This window comes from Pollicipes pollicipes, unplaced genomic scaffold, assembly GCF_011947565.3.
Source record: "Pollicipes pollicipes isolate AB1234 unplaced genomic scaffold, Ppol_2.1 Scaffold_6138;HRSCAF=7277_pilon_pilon_pilon, whole genome shotgun sequence".
Classification (NCBI taxonomy): Eukaryota; Metazoa; Arthropoda; class Thecostraca; order Pollicipedomorpha; family Pollicipedidae; genus Pollicipes; species Pollicipes pollicipes.
Window position 1 is genome coordinate 25031246 of NW_023596818.1, and position 15686 is coordinate 25046931.

The 15686-nt window shown below is 55.0% G+C and overlaps 1 protein-coding gene and 1 pseudogene across 1 annotated transcript; both read right to left on the reverse strand.

Annotated features, from left to right (window-relative positions):
* Nucleotides 1-921: 921 nt before the first annotated feature.
* On the reverse strand, nt 922-8848 carry LOC119105959 (GDP-mannose 4,6 dehydratase-like). The gene is given in 9 exon segments (XM_037229543.1): nt 922-2374; nt 4475-4657; nt 5092-5193; nt 5461-5588; nt 5907-6011; nt 7183-7375; nt 8124-8276; nt 8278-8373; nt 8753-8848. Coding segments are annotated over 9 exon segments (1092 nt in total). The 5' UTR covers nt 8822-8848; the 3' UTR covers nt 922-2311.
* Nucleotides 8849-12757: 3909 nt separating this feature from the next.
* On the reverse strand, nt 12758-15252 carry LOC119105262 (casein kinase II subunit alpha-like; annotated as a pseudogene).
* Nucleotides 15253-15686: the final 434 nt, after the last annotated feature.

Sequence of the window (15686 nt, forward strand, 5' to 3'; positions counted from 1 at the left end):
CGGCTTTAGCCGCTGCGGAGATAAAACCAGGCGTCCGGCGCAATGCACGCGGGAACGACCGTCGTAAAAGTGTTTCCTAATCTTTCAAAGTCAGACATACCGTCCAGGGATTACCCTAGTACGTATGTTTAACATTAATAATTCTGAGGCTGTTATATATATATATATACGGTTTAATTATATATATATATATATATATATATATATATATATATATATATATATATATATACATCTTGAACTCCATAGTCCCGTCAGCTTCCAGCACTAACTCGCGGTACTACAAATGCTAATCCGTTCCATCATCAGACTACAAGGCGCACAGATGAAGCTGACGACGGGACCGTCTTCTTAACTGGTAAATCGATGTCTTAAATTGTTCAAAAGTACTTCTTTTAGATGCGTCTTTATTTTCGATCGCACATTGACCACCCCCTCGCGGTAATCGCAGTCAACGCCGTGCGACCTAAGGGGACCGCGACGAGGGCGTCTTGTGATCGTCCATGCTCAAAACCATGCTGCACCATTTTTTCTTTCACTGATCGATTCTGACCTAGGGTTAAATATCTCCAAATAAACATGGGCTGGCCATGTAAATGCAAATTCTGACCCCATTGCGATCTACAATCTACGTTCGCCGGGCCCCCATATCTTCTTAAATCCAATTAAAAAACAAAAATCGGGCCGGTCTCGTGATTCAAGCGCGGGCCCACAACCGCAACACTGAGGGGCCAGTATAGGCCATCTGATTGACGATATCCAACATTGGTATGGCAAACATTCTTAAAAAATAGAAGGTGGCGGGGCCAAACGAAGCCGGAAGAACGTCAGTGTTCATCATGGCCGTGAAGCCAAAGATGAGCGCTTGCATCGCTACTCTAACTCGTGCAGCCCATTCGTTGTCTGATGAAAACGGAACCACAACGCGGCTATAAATTTATTGGAAGAAGCTCGGAATGTATGCACTCACATAACATCGCGGCCGTCTTAAAAAACAAACAAGGAAAACACAGAAACACGGAGCCGATGAGCTACATACAACACATATGTTCCATTTAGAAAAGACCGTTTAAGGCACTTGCAAGGATGAGTCGGCCGCAGATGTACTTTAAACATTGCCACATATGCAAATGCGGTACCTAACGCGCAAAGGCATCCCTGCTTTCCTTCCCTGCGCATGACCCCATATTCTCCTGATGTTCACTTTCCGTTGCCACGGCCTAAGTGGATTACCAATGCATTACGAGCGGCGAAACCATATCAATGCGAGCATATACAGTGCTGAAGAACAACAAAAACGTGAAAACGACTCTTCAAAAAACTTGTGCAACAATAACAACTAATATCTTCCGAAAGGTAAGCTTGGGACAAAAGCTCCTGGTACCGCAGTACGAAAACGCGCACCAGCAGATTCATTCCAATGAGTAACAAAGGTTCACGTGATGAACAGTGATACGCCCACTAAATCAACAAGAGGACCCACAAGTACAAATCCGCACGTTTCCATAAATTTAGTACCTCCAAGCCATGAAAAACATGCCGAGATACTGACGCTGATTGCAGGTAGAAACCAATCAAATTATCATGTTTTCAGCAACCTGAACAAATTAATCACTAAATATTCCCCAGAAGCTATAGCAGGGCAAGCCCGGTCCGCAACAAAGCGACATCATGACTGCAACTGAATGCTCACGTTTGTGTGCGAGACACATACAAGTTAACCGTGTTTGGGGATCCAAGTGATTGAAAGATAATCCACGACGCACGACCCTAGAGCCCAGGGACAGGGACAGCTTACTTTCAGAAGCAAATTAAACAACGCAACATGAGGGCGTCGACCACTACATGGCCTCGTCAATGCATCCGTTTACATGATCCCCGAACTGTGACAGAGTTCCAGAAAACACCGAGGTGCATACCACCAATGTGACCACCGGCCGTTCTCATCCGCGGTGGGGCTATGACTTCAGAGGATTCATACCCGACACAGTCTTGACATGCAGATAATACTTAATGTCTGAAAACGAAACAGCGTGGCAGCTTCGCGCTGGGAGCGAAAGTAACCCCAAGGGGGCGTCAGAATCGCGCCAGAAAACCTGCTTCACCCAATGCCCAATCAGCAGCTGCCGAGACGTCCACGGACGTTGAAATACTGAGCCGGGGCCATTGGCACACGTGCGTGCCAGTAGTGCTGGACACCAGCAGGCCATGCCCCTCCCCTTTCCCCAAATCCCCGCGTGACCCGTGACCCGTCCGGCAGTGGCGGCTGGTCTCCACCGGGACGGCCGCCGCTGGCCGAGTCCGACAGCTACTACGCATTTGGGTTGTTGCGGAACAGCTCGATGTCAGACTGCACCATGTCCTTGACCAGGCTCTGGAAGGCACAGGCGCCACGGGTCAGCACGAGTCAGCACGGCTGAAATGGGTCAGCACGGTTAATCACGGGTTCAAATGGGACAGCACGGGTCAGCACGAACTAACACGGAGCAGCACAGGTCAGCAAGGGTCAGCATGGGTTAACATAGGTCAACACGGGTCGGCACAAGTTAAAAGGGCCAAGAAGGGTAAACAAGGGTCAGCGCGGGTTAACACATGTCAACACGGGTCAGCAAGGATCAAAACGGGTTAACATAGGTCTACATGGAGCAGCACGAGCTAGTAAGTGTCAGAACGGGTCCCCACAGGTTAAAAAGGTCAACACGGGCCAGCACGGACGAGCACAGCGGACACGCAGGAGTGCCACGACGACTTCCAACACGACCCCCGACCAGCGACAAGCCCGGAGACTCCCGCCTGAATACACAACACGATGGGGCGCCACAGTGCATCCAGATGGCAGGGGACACGTGAAAAACATCCCGACCCAGCCCCCAGCTGGGAGGGCCTCCGGCTGGTGGCAGCAGCCGCTGAAGGTCAACGAGGCCGGACGGCAGGGCGGACCGCACCGTGCGTTGCGATAGCTAAGCGTCGGTCATAAAATTGTGCTGCTGAACCTGAATTTCATGATCGGGTGGTACAGGTCAGGGTTTACACAAGAAGCACTGGTTGATATGAGCTCTGCTTCCAGAAATCCATCCACTCAAAAGGATCGGACTTAACAGACAGAAAAAGCAACCAAAAAACGAAACAAGGACGGACATCCTGATAAGCACCACGACCCCCACAGTAAAACAAGAAACAGCCATCCTGACGAGAATGGTCAAGGACGGCCATTGCTACAGAGGATGTCATGGAGCCATAAATAGGGATAACCATCCCCATGGATATGATGATAGCGAATGAGGATGATCATAGGGGATGGTGATGATAATAAGGGATGGGAATGATTATATGAGATGGGGATAATTATAGGTGACAGATGATTGTAGGTGATGGGATGATTTGGATAAGGATAGGGGACGGGGATAACTATAAGGATGGGAATGATTACAGGGGACATGGATGAATATAGGGGTTGGGGATGGTCGTAGGTCTAACCCAGAGGCCCAACACGACGCTGGAAACCGAAATGCAGTGCACACGCCTACCAGTAAGACAAACCGGATATACCCTCAGTCAAATAAGGGCGAAGGGCGCCAACCCCACAGGTATGTACGCGATCAGTATCTGTGCACAAAACTGACAATACACACCTTCATGTGAGCACATGGTCTCAAATGATCGGGGGCAGGTGTCGGCACAAGCCTCTAAGTCTCCCCGGACCAAAGCGTCCACTCTGTGGCTTTGCAGTCTTGCTGCCTCGCCTCACCCTGACCTCACCAAGTCTCACCTTGAAGTCGTGCTGCCTCGCCTCACCCTGACCTCACCAAGTCTCACCTTGAAGTCGTGCTGCCTCGCCCCACCTCGACCTCACCAAGTCTCACCTTGAAGTCGTGCTGCCTCGCCCCACTTCGACCTCACCAAGTCTCACCTTGAAGTCGTGCTGCCTCGCCTCACACTGACCTCACCAAGTCTCACCTTGAAGTCGTGCTGCCTCGCCTCACCCTGACCTCACCAAGTCTCACCTTGAAGTCGTGCTGCCTCGCCCCACCTCGACCTCACCAAGTCTCACCTTGAAGTCGTGCTGCCTCGCCCCACCTCGACCTCACCAAGTCTCACCTTGAAGTCGTGCTGCCTCGCCCCACTTCGACCTCACCAAGTCTCACCTTGAAGTCGTGCTGCCTCGCCCCACCTCGACCTCACCAAGTCTCACCTTGAAGTCGTGCTGCCTCGCCCCACCTCGACCTCACCAAGTCTCACCTTGAAGTCGTGCTGCCTCGCCCCACCTCGACCTCACCAAGTCTCACCTTGAAGTCGTGCTGCCTCGCCCCACCTCGACCTCACCAAGTCTCACCTTGAAGTCGTGCTGCCTCGCCCCACCTCGACCTCACCAAGTCTCACCTTGAAGTCGTGCTGCCTCGCCCCACCTCGACCTCACCAAGTCTCACCTTGAAGTCGTGCTGCCTCGCCCCACCTCGACCTCACCAAGTCTCACCTTGAAGTCATACTGCGGCTTCCACTCAAACAGGGACTTGGCCTTGGAGCAGTCGCCCTGCAGGAACTCCACCTCGGCCGGCCGGTAGAACTTGGGGTTGACGCGGACGCGCACAATGCCCGTGTCGGCCTCCTTGCCGACCTCGCTCTCGCCGGAGCCCTCCCACACGATGGCGCGATCGATCTGGCCAGGTGACGCCACAGGTCACGGAGGGGCGCCGGCGGCCGGGCTCGGAGAGCGCGCGGTGCAGCTGGAGGTCCCGCGCCGGTGGCGGGATTCGGGCCCAACACAGATTTGTAAGTGTGGAGGGAGGTTATGGTAATGCCCCAATGACAATCTGGGGGGGGGGGGGGGGGAGGGGGGGGGAAGGAGAGGAGGGAGGGGCAAAGCACCAGGCCAGTAGGTAGACCTCAATGTTTTAAAATCACATCGCGGGCCTGAGTGTATGAAATGAGAAGTCAGTCTTATCACACCTTTGATTTTTAGACAATGAATGAAAGCTAAGAGCATTTGAAAGCAAGTAGTGCGTGGCCCACGCGCTTTCGTGTGTGATTTTCAGAGCGTGTAGCCTGCTGTTCCCCTTCAGAGAAGTGGTAAAGGCCGGTGGATAGACCCACCTCGGCGAACGCCGCCTCCACAAACTCGCGCACGCTGTGCACCTCCCCGGTGGAGATGACCAGGTCCTGCGGACTATCCAGCTGCATCATCTTCCACATGGCCTGCAACAGACCATCCCGTCAAACGGCACGCATACAGCAGCCGCGGAGGACACCAATCAGCATGTGGAAAAGAATGACACAGCACATAGGGAATTACATTGACAAGGAACCTACCAGGGGAAATTAAGCAGGGGATTAACAAACCTGTATGATGTAGACCTAAAATAGTGAAGAAAAACTGCATATTTAATTCGCGTAGTCTGACTCCATAAGAACATGAGCCATGCCCCACAGTTTGTGCGCCACACATCCGTACGCCAGTCCCACCTCCACGTAGTCCTTGGCGTGGCCCCAGTCTCGCTTGGCATCCAGGTTACCCAGCTCAAACGCCTCCATCTGGTCGAGCTTGATCTTGGCCACGCAGCGGGTGATCTTGCGCGTCACGAACGTCTCGCCTGGCGGCGAGCAAACGCAAGCACAGGTTCTGAGGTCGCTCGCGGCATGGCAGCACTGGTCGGAATGCTGCACCCGTGCGCTGCGAGGTCAGTGCGATTCACTGCAATGCATTCTATGCATACATACACCAGATGGGCCATACCAACATACAATGCGAATCAATTCGCATGCCGTTCAACGTGTCTCCCCAGAATGCGGCCGCATCCAATTTCACACGCGGATATGACGGGACCTGAACCGATCCAACCAACAAATCCCTGCCAGCGTCGGCCTCAGCGCGGGCGCCGGCAACGTGAGAGGTCAGCACCCATGCCCACCTCGGCGCGGAGACTCGTGGTTGAACAGGATCCCGTTGGAGATGTGCATGTTGTACGCCTCGCGGTACACCTTGCAGATCCAGAAGGCGTACAGCTTGGCGCAGCCTGTGGGACGGCAGAATCGGCTCAACCGCCGCGGCCAGCACCGAATCCGCCGCTGCCGCCCATCGCCGGAATCGGTCGGACGGGAAGTGGACACCAGCCACGGCATGAGCGCATCTCCTCAACAGTCTGCCCCGCCCCCCTACTGACGGTCCCTCGGTCGGTCCCCGCGCCGTTGCAGCAACGCGTGCCTGCCATGTGAGCCACACAGCTGCATAGCTCTGTCACTGCCGCCCGGCCCTCTGTCTGGCCAGCGCGCTCAACAGCCGTGCACGTCCGTCCAGCTGTCGGGAGAGTGGTCCGCGGCAGCAGGCGCACCTGTGCTCTCACATTCCATCCGTGGGTGGGTGAAGAGGGGCGGCAGGAGGGGAGGGCGCCCACGCCGCTGAACGGCCCAGGCGGAGTCCTGATATCCGCACCGAAAGCATATGTGCGACACCCCTGCACGCTGAGCCGAGCCAGTGGTGTGAGCCACTCACAACCCTGCACACACCCGGACCGTCCCGCTCCCGGCGGTTTGCCGCCCAGAGCGGGACAATAGCGGCCTATCGGCCGTTCCGCGCAGGAAAACTGTTTGCACTTTTGATAACGGCGGAGCGAGCAGCCGCCACCTGCCCACCCACCACGACCTCGCGACGGCTCTCGGAAATACCGCCTGAAGCCTGAATCGCGGACGCATCCGAGCGCACACGTCAGCCGTCAGCCTCCGGCCGGTGCGGCTCGGGGCGCGAGTACAGCCTACGCCTGCGTGAAGCCAGCGTGCAGTCCGATCGCCGCTATGCTATGCTATGCTGTGACTAGGCAGGTGTCATTATTATTGTAACTCATGTTGTGTGGAGCCGCGCAAACTGAGTGATCTCCCCGTCCCATCTCCAGTTCCCTTGACATTTCGCGTCCCGCCCCGGTCTCGTCTCATTCCATCTCCCGTCGGGTCGGGTCGGGCCAGGCCAGGCCAGGCCAGGCCAGGCCAGGCCAGGCCAGGCCAGGTCAGGTCAGGTCAGGTCAGGTCAGGTCGGATCTGATCTGATCTGGTCAGGCCATGTCGGGTCAGGTCGGGTCGGGTCAGGTCGGGTCGGGTCGAGTCAAGTCGGGTCGGGTTGGGTCGGGTGGCACACAGGACATGTGCTGTGCTGTGCTGTCCCCTCCTGTCCTATTGGCGGGCCGGCGTGCTCACCGTACGGCGATTGCGGATAGAACGGCGTGGTCTCGGTCTGCGGCGTCTCCACCACCTTGCCGTACAGCTCGGAGGTGGACGCCTGGTAGAAGCGCACCGACTTGTCCATGCCGCACGAGCGCACGGCGTCCAGCAGCCGGACCACGCCCAGCGCGTCCACCTCGGCCGTGTACTCAGACAGGTCGAACGACACCTGCCGGCCGGGCCCAGTCAGGTATTCTGATTAGTGTAGCTGATGGAGAATTGGGCCAGATAAGCCCACATCAACCTGGGTGGTACACCAGACACAAAACAACTGGTGCTGTAACACTCTCTCTCTCTCTCTCTCTCTCTCTCTCTCTCTCTCTCTCTCTCTCTCTCCTCTCTCTCTCTCTCTCTCTCTCTCTCTCTCTCTCTACTCTCTCTCTTCTCTCTCTCTCTCTCCTCTCTATCTCTTCTCTCTCTATCTCTCTCTCCTTCTCTCTCTCTCTCTCTCTCTCTCGTCTCTTCCTCTCTCTCTCTCCTCTCTCTATCTCTCTCTCTCTCTCTCTCTCTCTCTCTCTCTCTCTCCTCTCTCTCTCTCTCTCTCTCTCTCTCTGCTCTCTCTCCTCTCTCTCTCTCTCTCTCTCTCTATCTCTCTCTCTCTCTCTCTCTCTCTCTCTCTCTCTCTCTCTCTCTCTCTCTCTCTCTCTCTCTCTCTCTCTCTCTCTCTCTCTCTCTCTCTCTCTCTCTCTCTCTCTCTCTCTCTCTCTCTCTCTCTCTCTCTCTCTCTCTCTCCCGCGCGCGCGCGCGCGCTATCGCCCTCTCTCAGTCAATAGGCCTTCATGTAGTTCTCACAAGCACAAATTATTCTCAGTGCGATCAATGACAGCTGCCTCAAAAGGTACCTATAAACCTGCTTATTGAAAACACTCTGGGAAGCGTGACGTTACACCCGGGTTTGCTGCCGTACTCGTCCTCACCTTGACATGGCTCTGGGCTCCCAGGTTGTACACCTCACAGGGCTTGATCTTGTGTATGAGCTTCACCAGACAGGTGGAGTCAGTGAGGTCGCCATAATGCAGCTGAAAGTCCTTGCCCTGTTTTGAACGCGAGCGGGGGTCCTCGTACAAGTGGCGGAATGCGCGACGTGTTGAAGGAGCTGGAGCGTCGGATGATGCCGTGCACCTCGTAGCCCTTCGAGAGCAGAAGCTCGGCCAGGTACGATCCATCCTGCACAGGTCAATGTGCGCCGATATCAGCGTCTGAATGATGCCGAATCTGCCATCATTCACTGCATGTCAAGATACAGATCTACCAGTGGGAAAGTGTTCATCTGGAGGTCTTCTGTGGGTTTATTCCATCAACACTGGGAGATGATACCTGATATATGGGGCGCAATGGTGCTCAACAATCCATCCTGGCAAGAGATGAAAAAAGGTTTAAATAGCAAATAACTAATGCTCTCATTCAGAGGCTTATCCACAGTCATTACAACAGAAGGAGTGGTGGAGCTCATGAGCAGGGACATCTGAAAGCCAAGCATAATTGTTCACATTGCAGAATTTTGTTGTGCCATACACAACAGGCAAGCCTTCAGAAAGGTACAAACCTGTCCAGTGATGCCTGAGATGAGGGCCACATTAGGCCGAGAACTCTGGTGGTCACCAACCATGGCCATGGCTGGTAAACTAGACAGGTGACTGAAACAGACTACAACAAAGTCGAGTTAGGTTGAGTCTGGTTCAAATCAGATTCTTAAGAATCATTTACTACTGTGCATTGCTGTTCACACACAAAATACATTGATTGTTGAAAGACAGTTACCTATGTTCACATCCACACATTTATCATGAGCTCATATGCTTGTCACACCATGGTCCCAACTAGCTTGAGCATAAACTAATGCTGGATAACAGAGGCTGTGCTGCCCAGGGGAAGGCAACTCCAGGAAAACAACTCAGTACCAAAACACTGAGTGTGACAGAGATCCTAAAATCCAAAGGCACTAGCATGCCTGCCACCAATGCATGGATGCCATGCTGAGAGATAGATGTGCATTCTGTTAATAGGACCAATATTTTCCCAAGAGCCTGTGGGTTGCTCAGAGAGCTCCAGATGCAAATGCAGTCTTGGAAAATAACCCAGTCTTGGGGTTACTTTCCTGGTCACTGAGATTCATCATGAGGGAGCTGGCAGTGAAATGGGACTTAATATAGCAAGCTAGGTCACTTCTTGCCAGACTTTAGGGCTAGCTAGCTGGCCAGGATGCTCAGAATAAGGAAATTGGGGTGTTGGAGGCATGCTATGATACCAAGTGGCCATGGAGAGGATAGGCAGGTAAATTATTTGTCCAGATTCTGAATAAAAAAAGAAGAAAAAAAATTGCCTCCGTGGTCTAGGGGAAAGATGCTGGGCTCTTAATCCTGCGGCACTGAGTACGAATCCCAGAGTGGGCGCATTGTTTGACCCAACTGACATGGAAAGGTTAGCTGGCAACCGGCCATGACCTCCACAGTCCTGTCTGGCAAAAGGGCGGAGGCAAAACTATCTGTTGAACTGGGCCGCATGACTTGGGACTTGGGTGGTGGGTTCGGGGTACACGCAACAAGCTATGCTTAGCGGATACTCTGAGCCCGAAGTCACCCATGCAAGCCATTTGGAATAAATTTATTAAAAAAACCAGGTCAGTTGGGAGTGGGGGGGGGGGGGGCATGAAAAGGCATGCAAAAGGCAAAGAGGGAGACCTCTCACCACCTACCACCAGTCAACAAGGTAGCCCTTAAACCAAATGGGGTTAACACTGTGCATTGCTATAAAATAGGATGGAGGGCAGAATCCCTATATACAGCACATACTAGCAAAACCATCTCTAGAGATGTGATAATACCTAACAGCTATTATATAAATCTACAAAATAATCAAATTGTACTTTTTGGGAAAAGACATATTTGTGAAATCAGAGCTCTAAAAAATGCATTGGAAGGCAGGTGCTCTAGCCAGCTGAGCCACTAAAACAGACAACTTATTTTTCTAATACCTTCAGTAATATCCACCTGTTTCCCCACTCCTTTAGATCCAGCAGTGGCATACATCAAGAATAGATATGAACAGAGCAGAACAGCTGCCAATCTAACAACATTTGGGCCAAAACCTCGAAGTTGGCATGACCAGTGCCAAACCCACTATACCACATACCAAAGTAAGGGCCAATGATTGAAGAGCATGACAGTTTTGTAGCTGACATATTGTGGACATAACATGTCACTAAAGAACTGATCAATTGGCAGGTGCAGTAACACTCTTCATTGCCCTTCTTGCTATCATAGAGGTGAAAAAATGTGCTAGAAGCTTAAACATGCACACTGATACCAATACTGTCTAAGTTTCATGCTAGTTTTCATTATTTAGAGTTGCAGCCTACAATGACAACACCCTGAATGTTACATTACACCAACACTGAGCACACCAGCCATTCCACACAAAACCTTGATTGCTACTTAATGACAACCATGTATTGTATTGAGAACATTGTAGAAAATCAGGTCAACCTAATAGTGCTGAACTTGATGCAAGCATTCTAACACAACTGCTGACATCAATGTTTAGTACACTAATGCCCTTTTGCGACACAGCCCCCACGCACAAACTAGCGCCTACCTACAGATTTTGTGGCTTTAAAGATCTCACTTGTCTTCAGCAACAATTACAAATGTATTTACACGACTATCACAATATTAAACGCACACGCCCACATGCCCTCCTCACGCACCTGTACCAACCCAACAGTGGCACAAGCTCACCCCGGCAACGTCGCAGCGCGCCGCCGTAACCGCGCCGGCACTCGCCGTAGAACAAATTGACGTGGCGCCCAGACCCGGCGCAGGGAAGCTAACGGACCAACGGCGCCCGGCGTCTCCACTCTACCCGAGCGGTCCAGTAGAAGCCATGCGACCTTGCCCGGTCCAGGATGCGGGTGAAGTCGGCGTTACCGTTGCATTTAATTGGAGAAACAGAATGCTTGTAAGCATGGAAATTAGTACGCGCAACATCTGATCAGTCGCCCGGGGCGAATTACAGCTGGCTCGAGAGCTTCTTTCCGATTCAGAATGCCTTAGTCCCTTGGCAAGTAAGCGGCCGGTTACTTCGACCATTGACCCCACGTCATGTGAACAGCATTCCAGAAGCGCGTGACCAGTATTAATGGCTGCCGCAGTACACAGCCTCACAATTTCCCGCCGTGATCCGACGGTGGCCTCCACGTGACCCTTACGGGCCGCTGACCCAGAAACGAGGGTAAACCATCCGCACTCTCAACTCATGTCTACAAGCGGGGCGCAGCGTCTAAACATTAAACTGCTCGGAGCACTTGTAACCTTGGAGAGTTCGTCTCACCGGACAAACCGCACACGCCGCTCGCACGAGGTCCATTGCATCTTGTATTAGCTGCAGCTGACACAAGTGAGACACGATCAACACAACTGATGGAGAATGTTAAATACTCTCGTTATGAGTACACGGAGCAATGCAACCGGAGGTCTGCCGACCCGCCCGGACCCCGCGGAGCCCAGGGCGCGGTAGCTCATGAGCAGGCAGACTTTCACACCGTCCTGGCAGGTCGCGGACCCTCGCCAGACTTCACAACACGCGCAAGCCAGCGGCATTCGCCACCTCTGCAAAGGCGATCGACACAGGTTCCACGTAACCGAACACCCGACCGACTACCGCCTCCATCACAACTCAGAACTCCCCGGCGCGCATGCCAGCTCACAACAGACTACAGTTCTCACGCACGTGAAAACGCCGCACGCATGCGCACGCACGACGCAGCACAACACCAGCCGGAACGTAACCCCGCTCGCGTTCAAAACTCGGCACGAACCTCGGCGCTGAAGAGAGCCCGGTCCGTGCGAACACTATGCCCCCGAGAAACAGTGGCAGGTGAGGTGCGTCAGCACACGTAACACAATCGCCGCCCGGCACGCGCTGTTCCACGGTACCGGGCCACCCCGAGACCTGTCCCGCTGTGCCCAGCAGAGCCCAGGCTCGTTGGGCCGTGCCCAGCAGAGGCCAGGCTCGTCCCGCTGCGCCCCAGCAGAGGCCCCGAACTCGTCCCGCCATGGTGTGTGATGGCTACCAACCTCTCCCTCTACGCCACGATGTCCCGTAATCTATCCCCTTGTCGCGGGGCCGATCGCACCGCACCCAGTCCTCACAGGAACCTGTCGCTAACGTTGCACCAAACTGTCCCGGGTCTCGCCTCACCCTTCGACGCTGCCGGGAGGTTTCGCAGCTGTTGCGACCGCCGTCTTACCACACCACCACAGCTCCTTCCCGGCCGTGATCAGTTGGCCGGCTGCTCTCCACGGAGCCGGAGTCGCGGCAGCCGCCGAGCCGGACTCATCATCAGCTCCGGCGGCGGAGGGCAGCCGCGTGGCGGCATCAGCCGGCCAGGGCCGCACGCAGCGCGGCCCCGGCTCACACGGGCCCGACGCAGGGCCACAACGGGTGCCGACACACGCGGCCAGCGCGGCTCACTGGCCAGCAGCGGCCGGCGACGGCGCGGCCGGCGAACATGACCGGCGAGCTGGGCAGGCCGCCACCGGCTGCGGCCCGACAGTGACGTCGGCGACGACGACATCGACTGCTGGCGCGCCGAGTCCTTCACGATCGGGTCTGCCGGGACGAGGCGCGCGTCAGCCCCACGGGCGGCGCGGGTTCGAAACCCGACGGCGGCGGGGGATTTGGAGCTTGAGTGGGGACACAAGGCGTGGCGGACAGTGAGGAGACGGAATTGGAGGATAGAGCGATGATATGGGGACGGAGGACATAAGGAGGAGACGGGAGTGGAGAACAGAGCGAGGAGACGGGAGTGAGGAGACGAGCATGGAGGACAAAGCGAGGAGACGGGCGAGGGGGACGGAGCGAGGAGAGACGGTGAGCGAGGAACAGAGAGGGAGAGACGGGAGTAAAGAGAAGGGAGAGGAGGACAGAGCGAGGGAGACGGGCGTGGAGAGCTGACCTGGTTAACGGTTGTCATAGTCACAATGTCTGCATCAAGAACGTCACTTTATCTACTTGGTGACAGCTGGGAAGTCTACGAATCCTTCATACGCTTTTCACGGCCTCACCAGCCTGCTGAAAATAACGGCAAGGCTCTACTACTGCGGCTCTCCGATGCATCATAAAAGGGCCGTAGCGAAAACCGAAACTTGGTAAAATGCAGTCACTTCCTTTACACGACTACCCTGGCCCCACACCAAACACCACCAACCCGCAAATAGATATTCCGGAAATATATGGCCCCATGCACAACAAGAGCAACAACTTTCATACATTCATTAATACTCATAGTCGCTAAACGCAGCATTGCAGGAAACCCTTCCAATAATGCGCCATAAATAATCAAGTAAGCGGGATTCAGCCGCGCACGCGACAGCCGATTCCACGGAGCCGGCGGCTGGATGCGCAAGGCGTGAGAGTTTGTGTGTGTGGACGCAAGAGACCAGCCGGCCGGGTGGGGCGATTTAGCCGTGCTCCCAACAGCCATTCAAAATGGGTGTTCAATAAGCAGGTATGAATGCCGCGTGCCAACACGCCACAATCTCGGCCGCCAGACCGGTTTGTGGCGCTGGCATGAGCCCGTCACGTGTCAATCTATCAGAGATAGAGTTCAGAGCGGCGGACATTGTCCTCGGCGGCGGCATGACGTGGCTCACCGCGAGACAGCCAATCGGGACTTTTCCGAGATTGGATAGGAATGCCGCATACAGGAAATGTGCCCGACGAATCTCGCAATATTGACAGAGCACCGCGATCAGCGCCATTCAGACGACAGGCACGGGCGGCCAGCAGCGACCGCCGATGAGTGGCAGGCCTAGACAAGGCGCCACGTTTGGCAAGAAGCGCCATCTAACCGCACATTCCCGGGAGCAGAAACGACAGACAAGTTTGGACGCGGGCCTCGGCCTGCGCATTCGATGTTTGTCGTCCGAGTTTTCGTTGTCGATCTGCCGCAACGCGAAGTCATTCGTAGAAAGCAATGTCAATGATTGACCTGTTCAGGCGTTCCGGGCTAAGAGTCAGCCCCTCGTAAACCAGTCCATAACGAACGCCACAGGCCTGGCCAGATCAACAGAGACGCGACCTTCATATCACAAGGTCTGCCTTTAAGCCTTTAACCTTCACATTTTCTACATAAGGCGTATCGCCAATGAGCTGTGCTGGCCCTCCTCGCGCTTCCCAGCCGCCCCCATAAAAGGTCCGATGACAAACAGAGCCACCACAGCACCGTGCCGCGACCGGGCACAGGTGCGCCCGCCCCGGGCGACGGACGCCACTCACAGAAGTACTGGTGCTCCATGGCCTCGCGGGCCGTCAGCCGCTCCTGGTGGTCGTAGCGCAGCAGCTTGTCGAGGAAGTCGAGCGCCTCGGCCGACACCAGGTGCTGGTTGTCGGCGTGCACGAACCGCTCCCAGCGCTTGCGCGAGTGCCTAGCGGCGGGGGGCATCGCTGGTGTAGCCGCCCTCGACAACTGATCTGGGGCGCCGCTACATGGTGACGGACGGAACAGGGCGCGGCGCACCCATGGGATCTGCTGTTGCGTGCACGAGAGGCGAATGGGCACAGACTCCGTGCGTTCGCGCAGTTGTGCTGCGCGGTTCTTGCCCACACGTGCTCCCCATCCACTGAAAGGAGTCAACGCAGCGGAGACTCACAGTGCTCACATTCGAAACCAGTCGAAATCGTAGAAAATCCACCATATCTGAGTGTTTTTTTACTTGAAGGTGTGGGAGGGGGGTGGGGAGGGGGCGAATTGTGCACATATCTCAGGCGTGTTTGCGCCAGCTTTACCGAAATTTTGGTGTGCCAATGGGCAGCATCTCGGCTCACTACGCCCTGATCACCCACCTGCCGAGAATATCGTTGAAGCGTGGATCCAGCTCGATCTGGTACTTGTCCAGTACTCGAACAGCTCCTCGGTGCCCAACACCTTAGCTATCCGCACCAGCTGGTCGTAGTTGTCATGGCCGTGGAAGAACGGCTCCTTCCTGAAGATCATCGAGGCCACATGCAGCCAAGCGACCAAAGGTCCAGCGAGTAGTCGTACATCTGTGGGAAGAAGTCGCCGGCGGACGGTCAGTCGCCCACACAGGAGTCGTTCCAGTCGTTCCAGATGACAGCCAGCGGTGGGGGGGGGGGGGAGGGGGCTGTGAGAGGGGGGGGGAAGGATGCTGTGGGGGGGGGGGGGCGTGGTTCTACACCACCAAGAAAGCGGCGGCGCCAGCAAGCTTTTTCCAGCACCTGTACTGTACGCCTGGCAAGATCGGGTACGGGACACTGGTCGCCATCTCCGTCTGGCCGGCTTGAGGCCAGTATCCAGTGAGCTCATCGTCTAGCGTTTGCCAGATTTCAGGGCAGAGAGGGGTCGCGACGTCGACATGCGATTGCTGCCGCTTTTCTCGCAGCGCGTAACTGCTCTGGTCAGCGGCGTCGTCAGTCCTCGCCGTCAGCTGGGTTTAAGGACGTGCTCAGCTGCTGAGGCT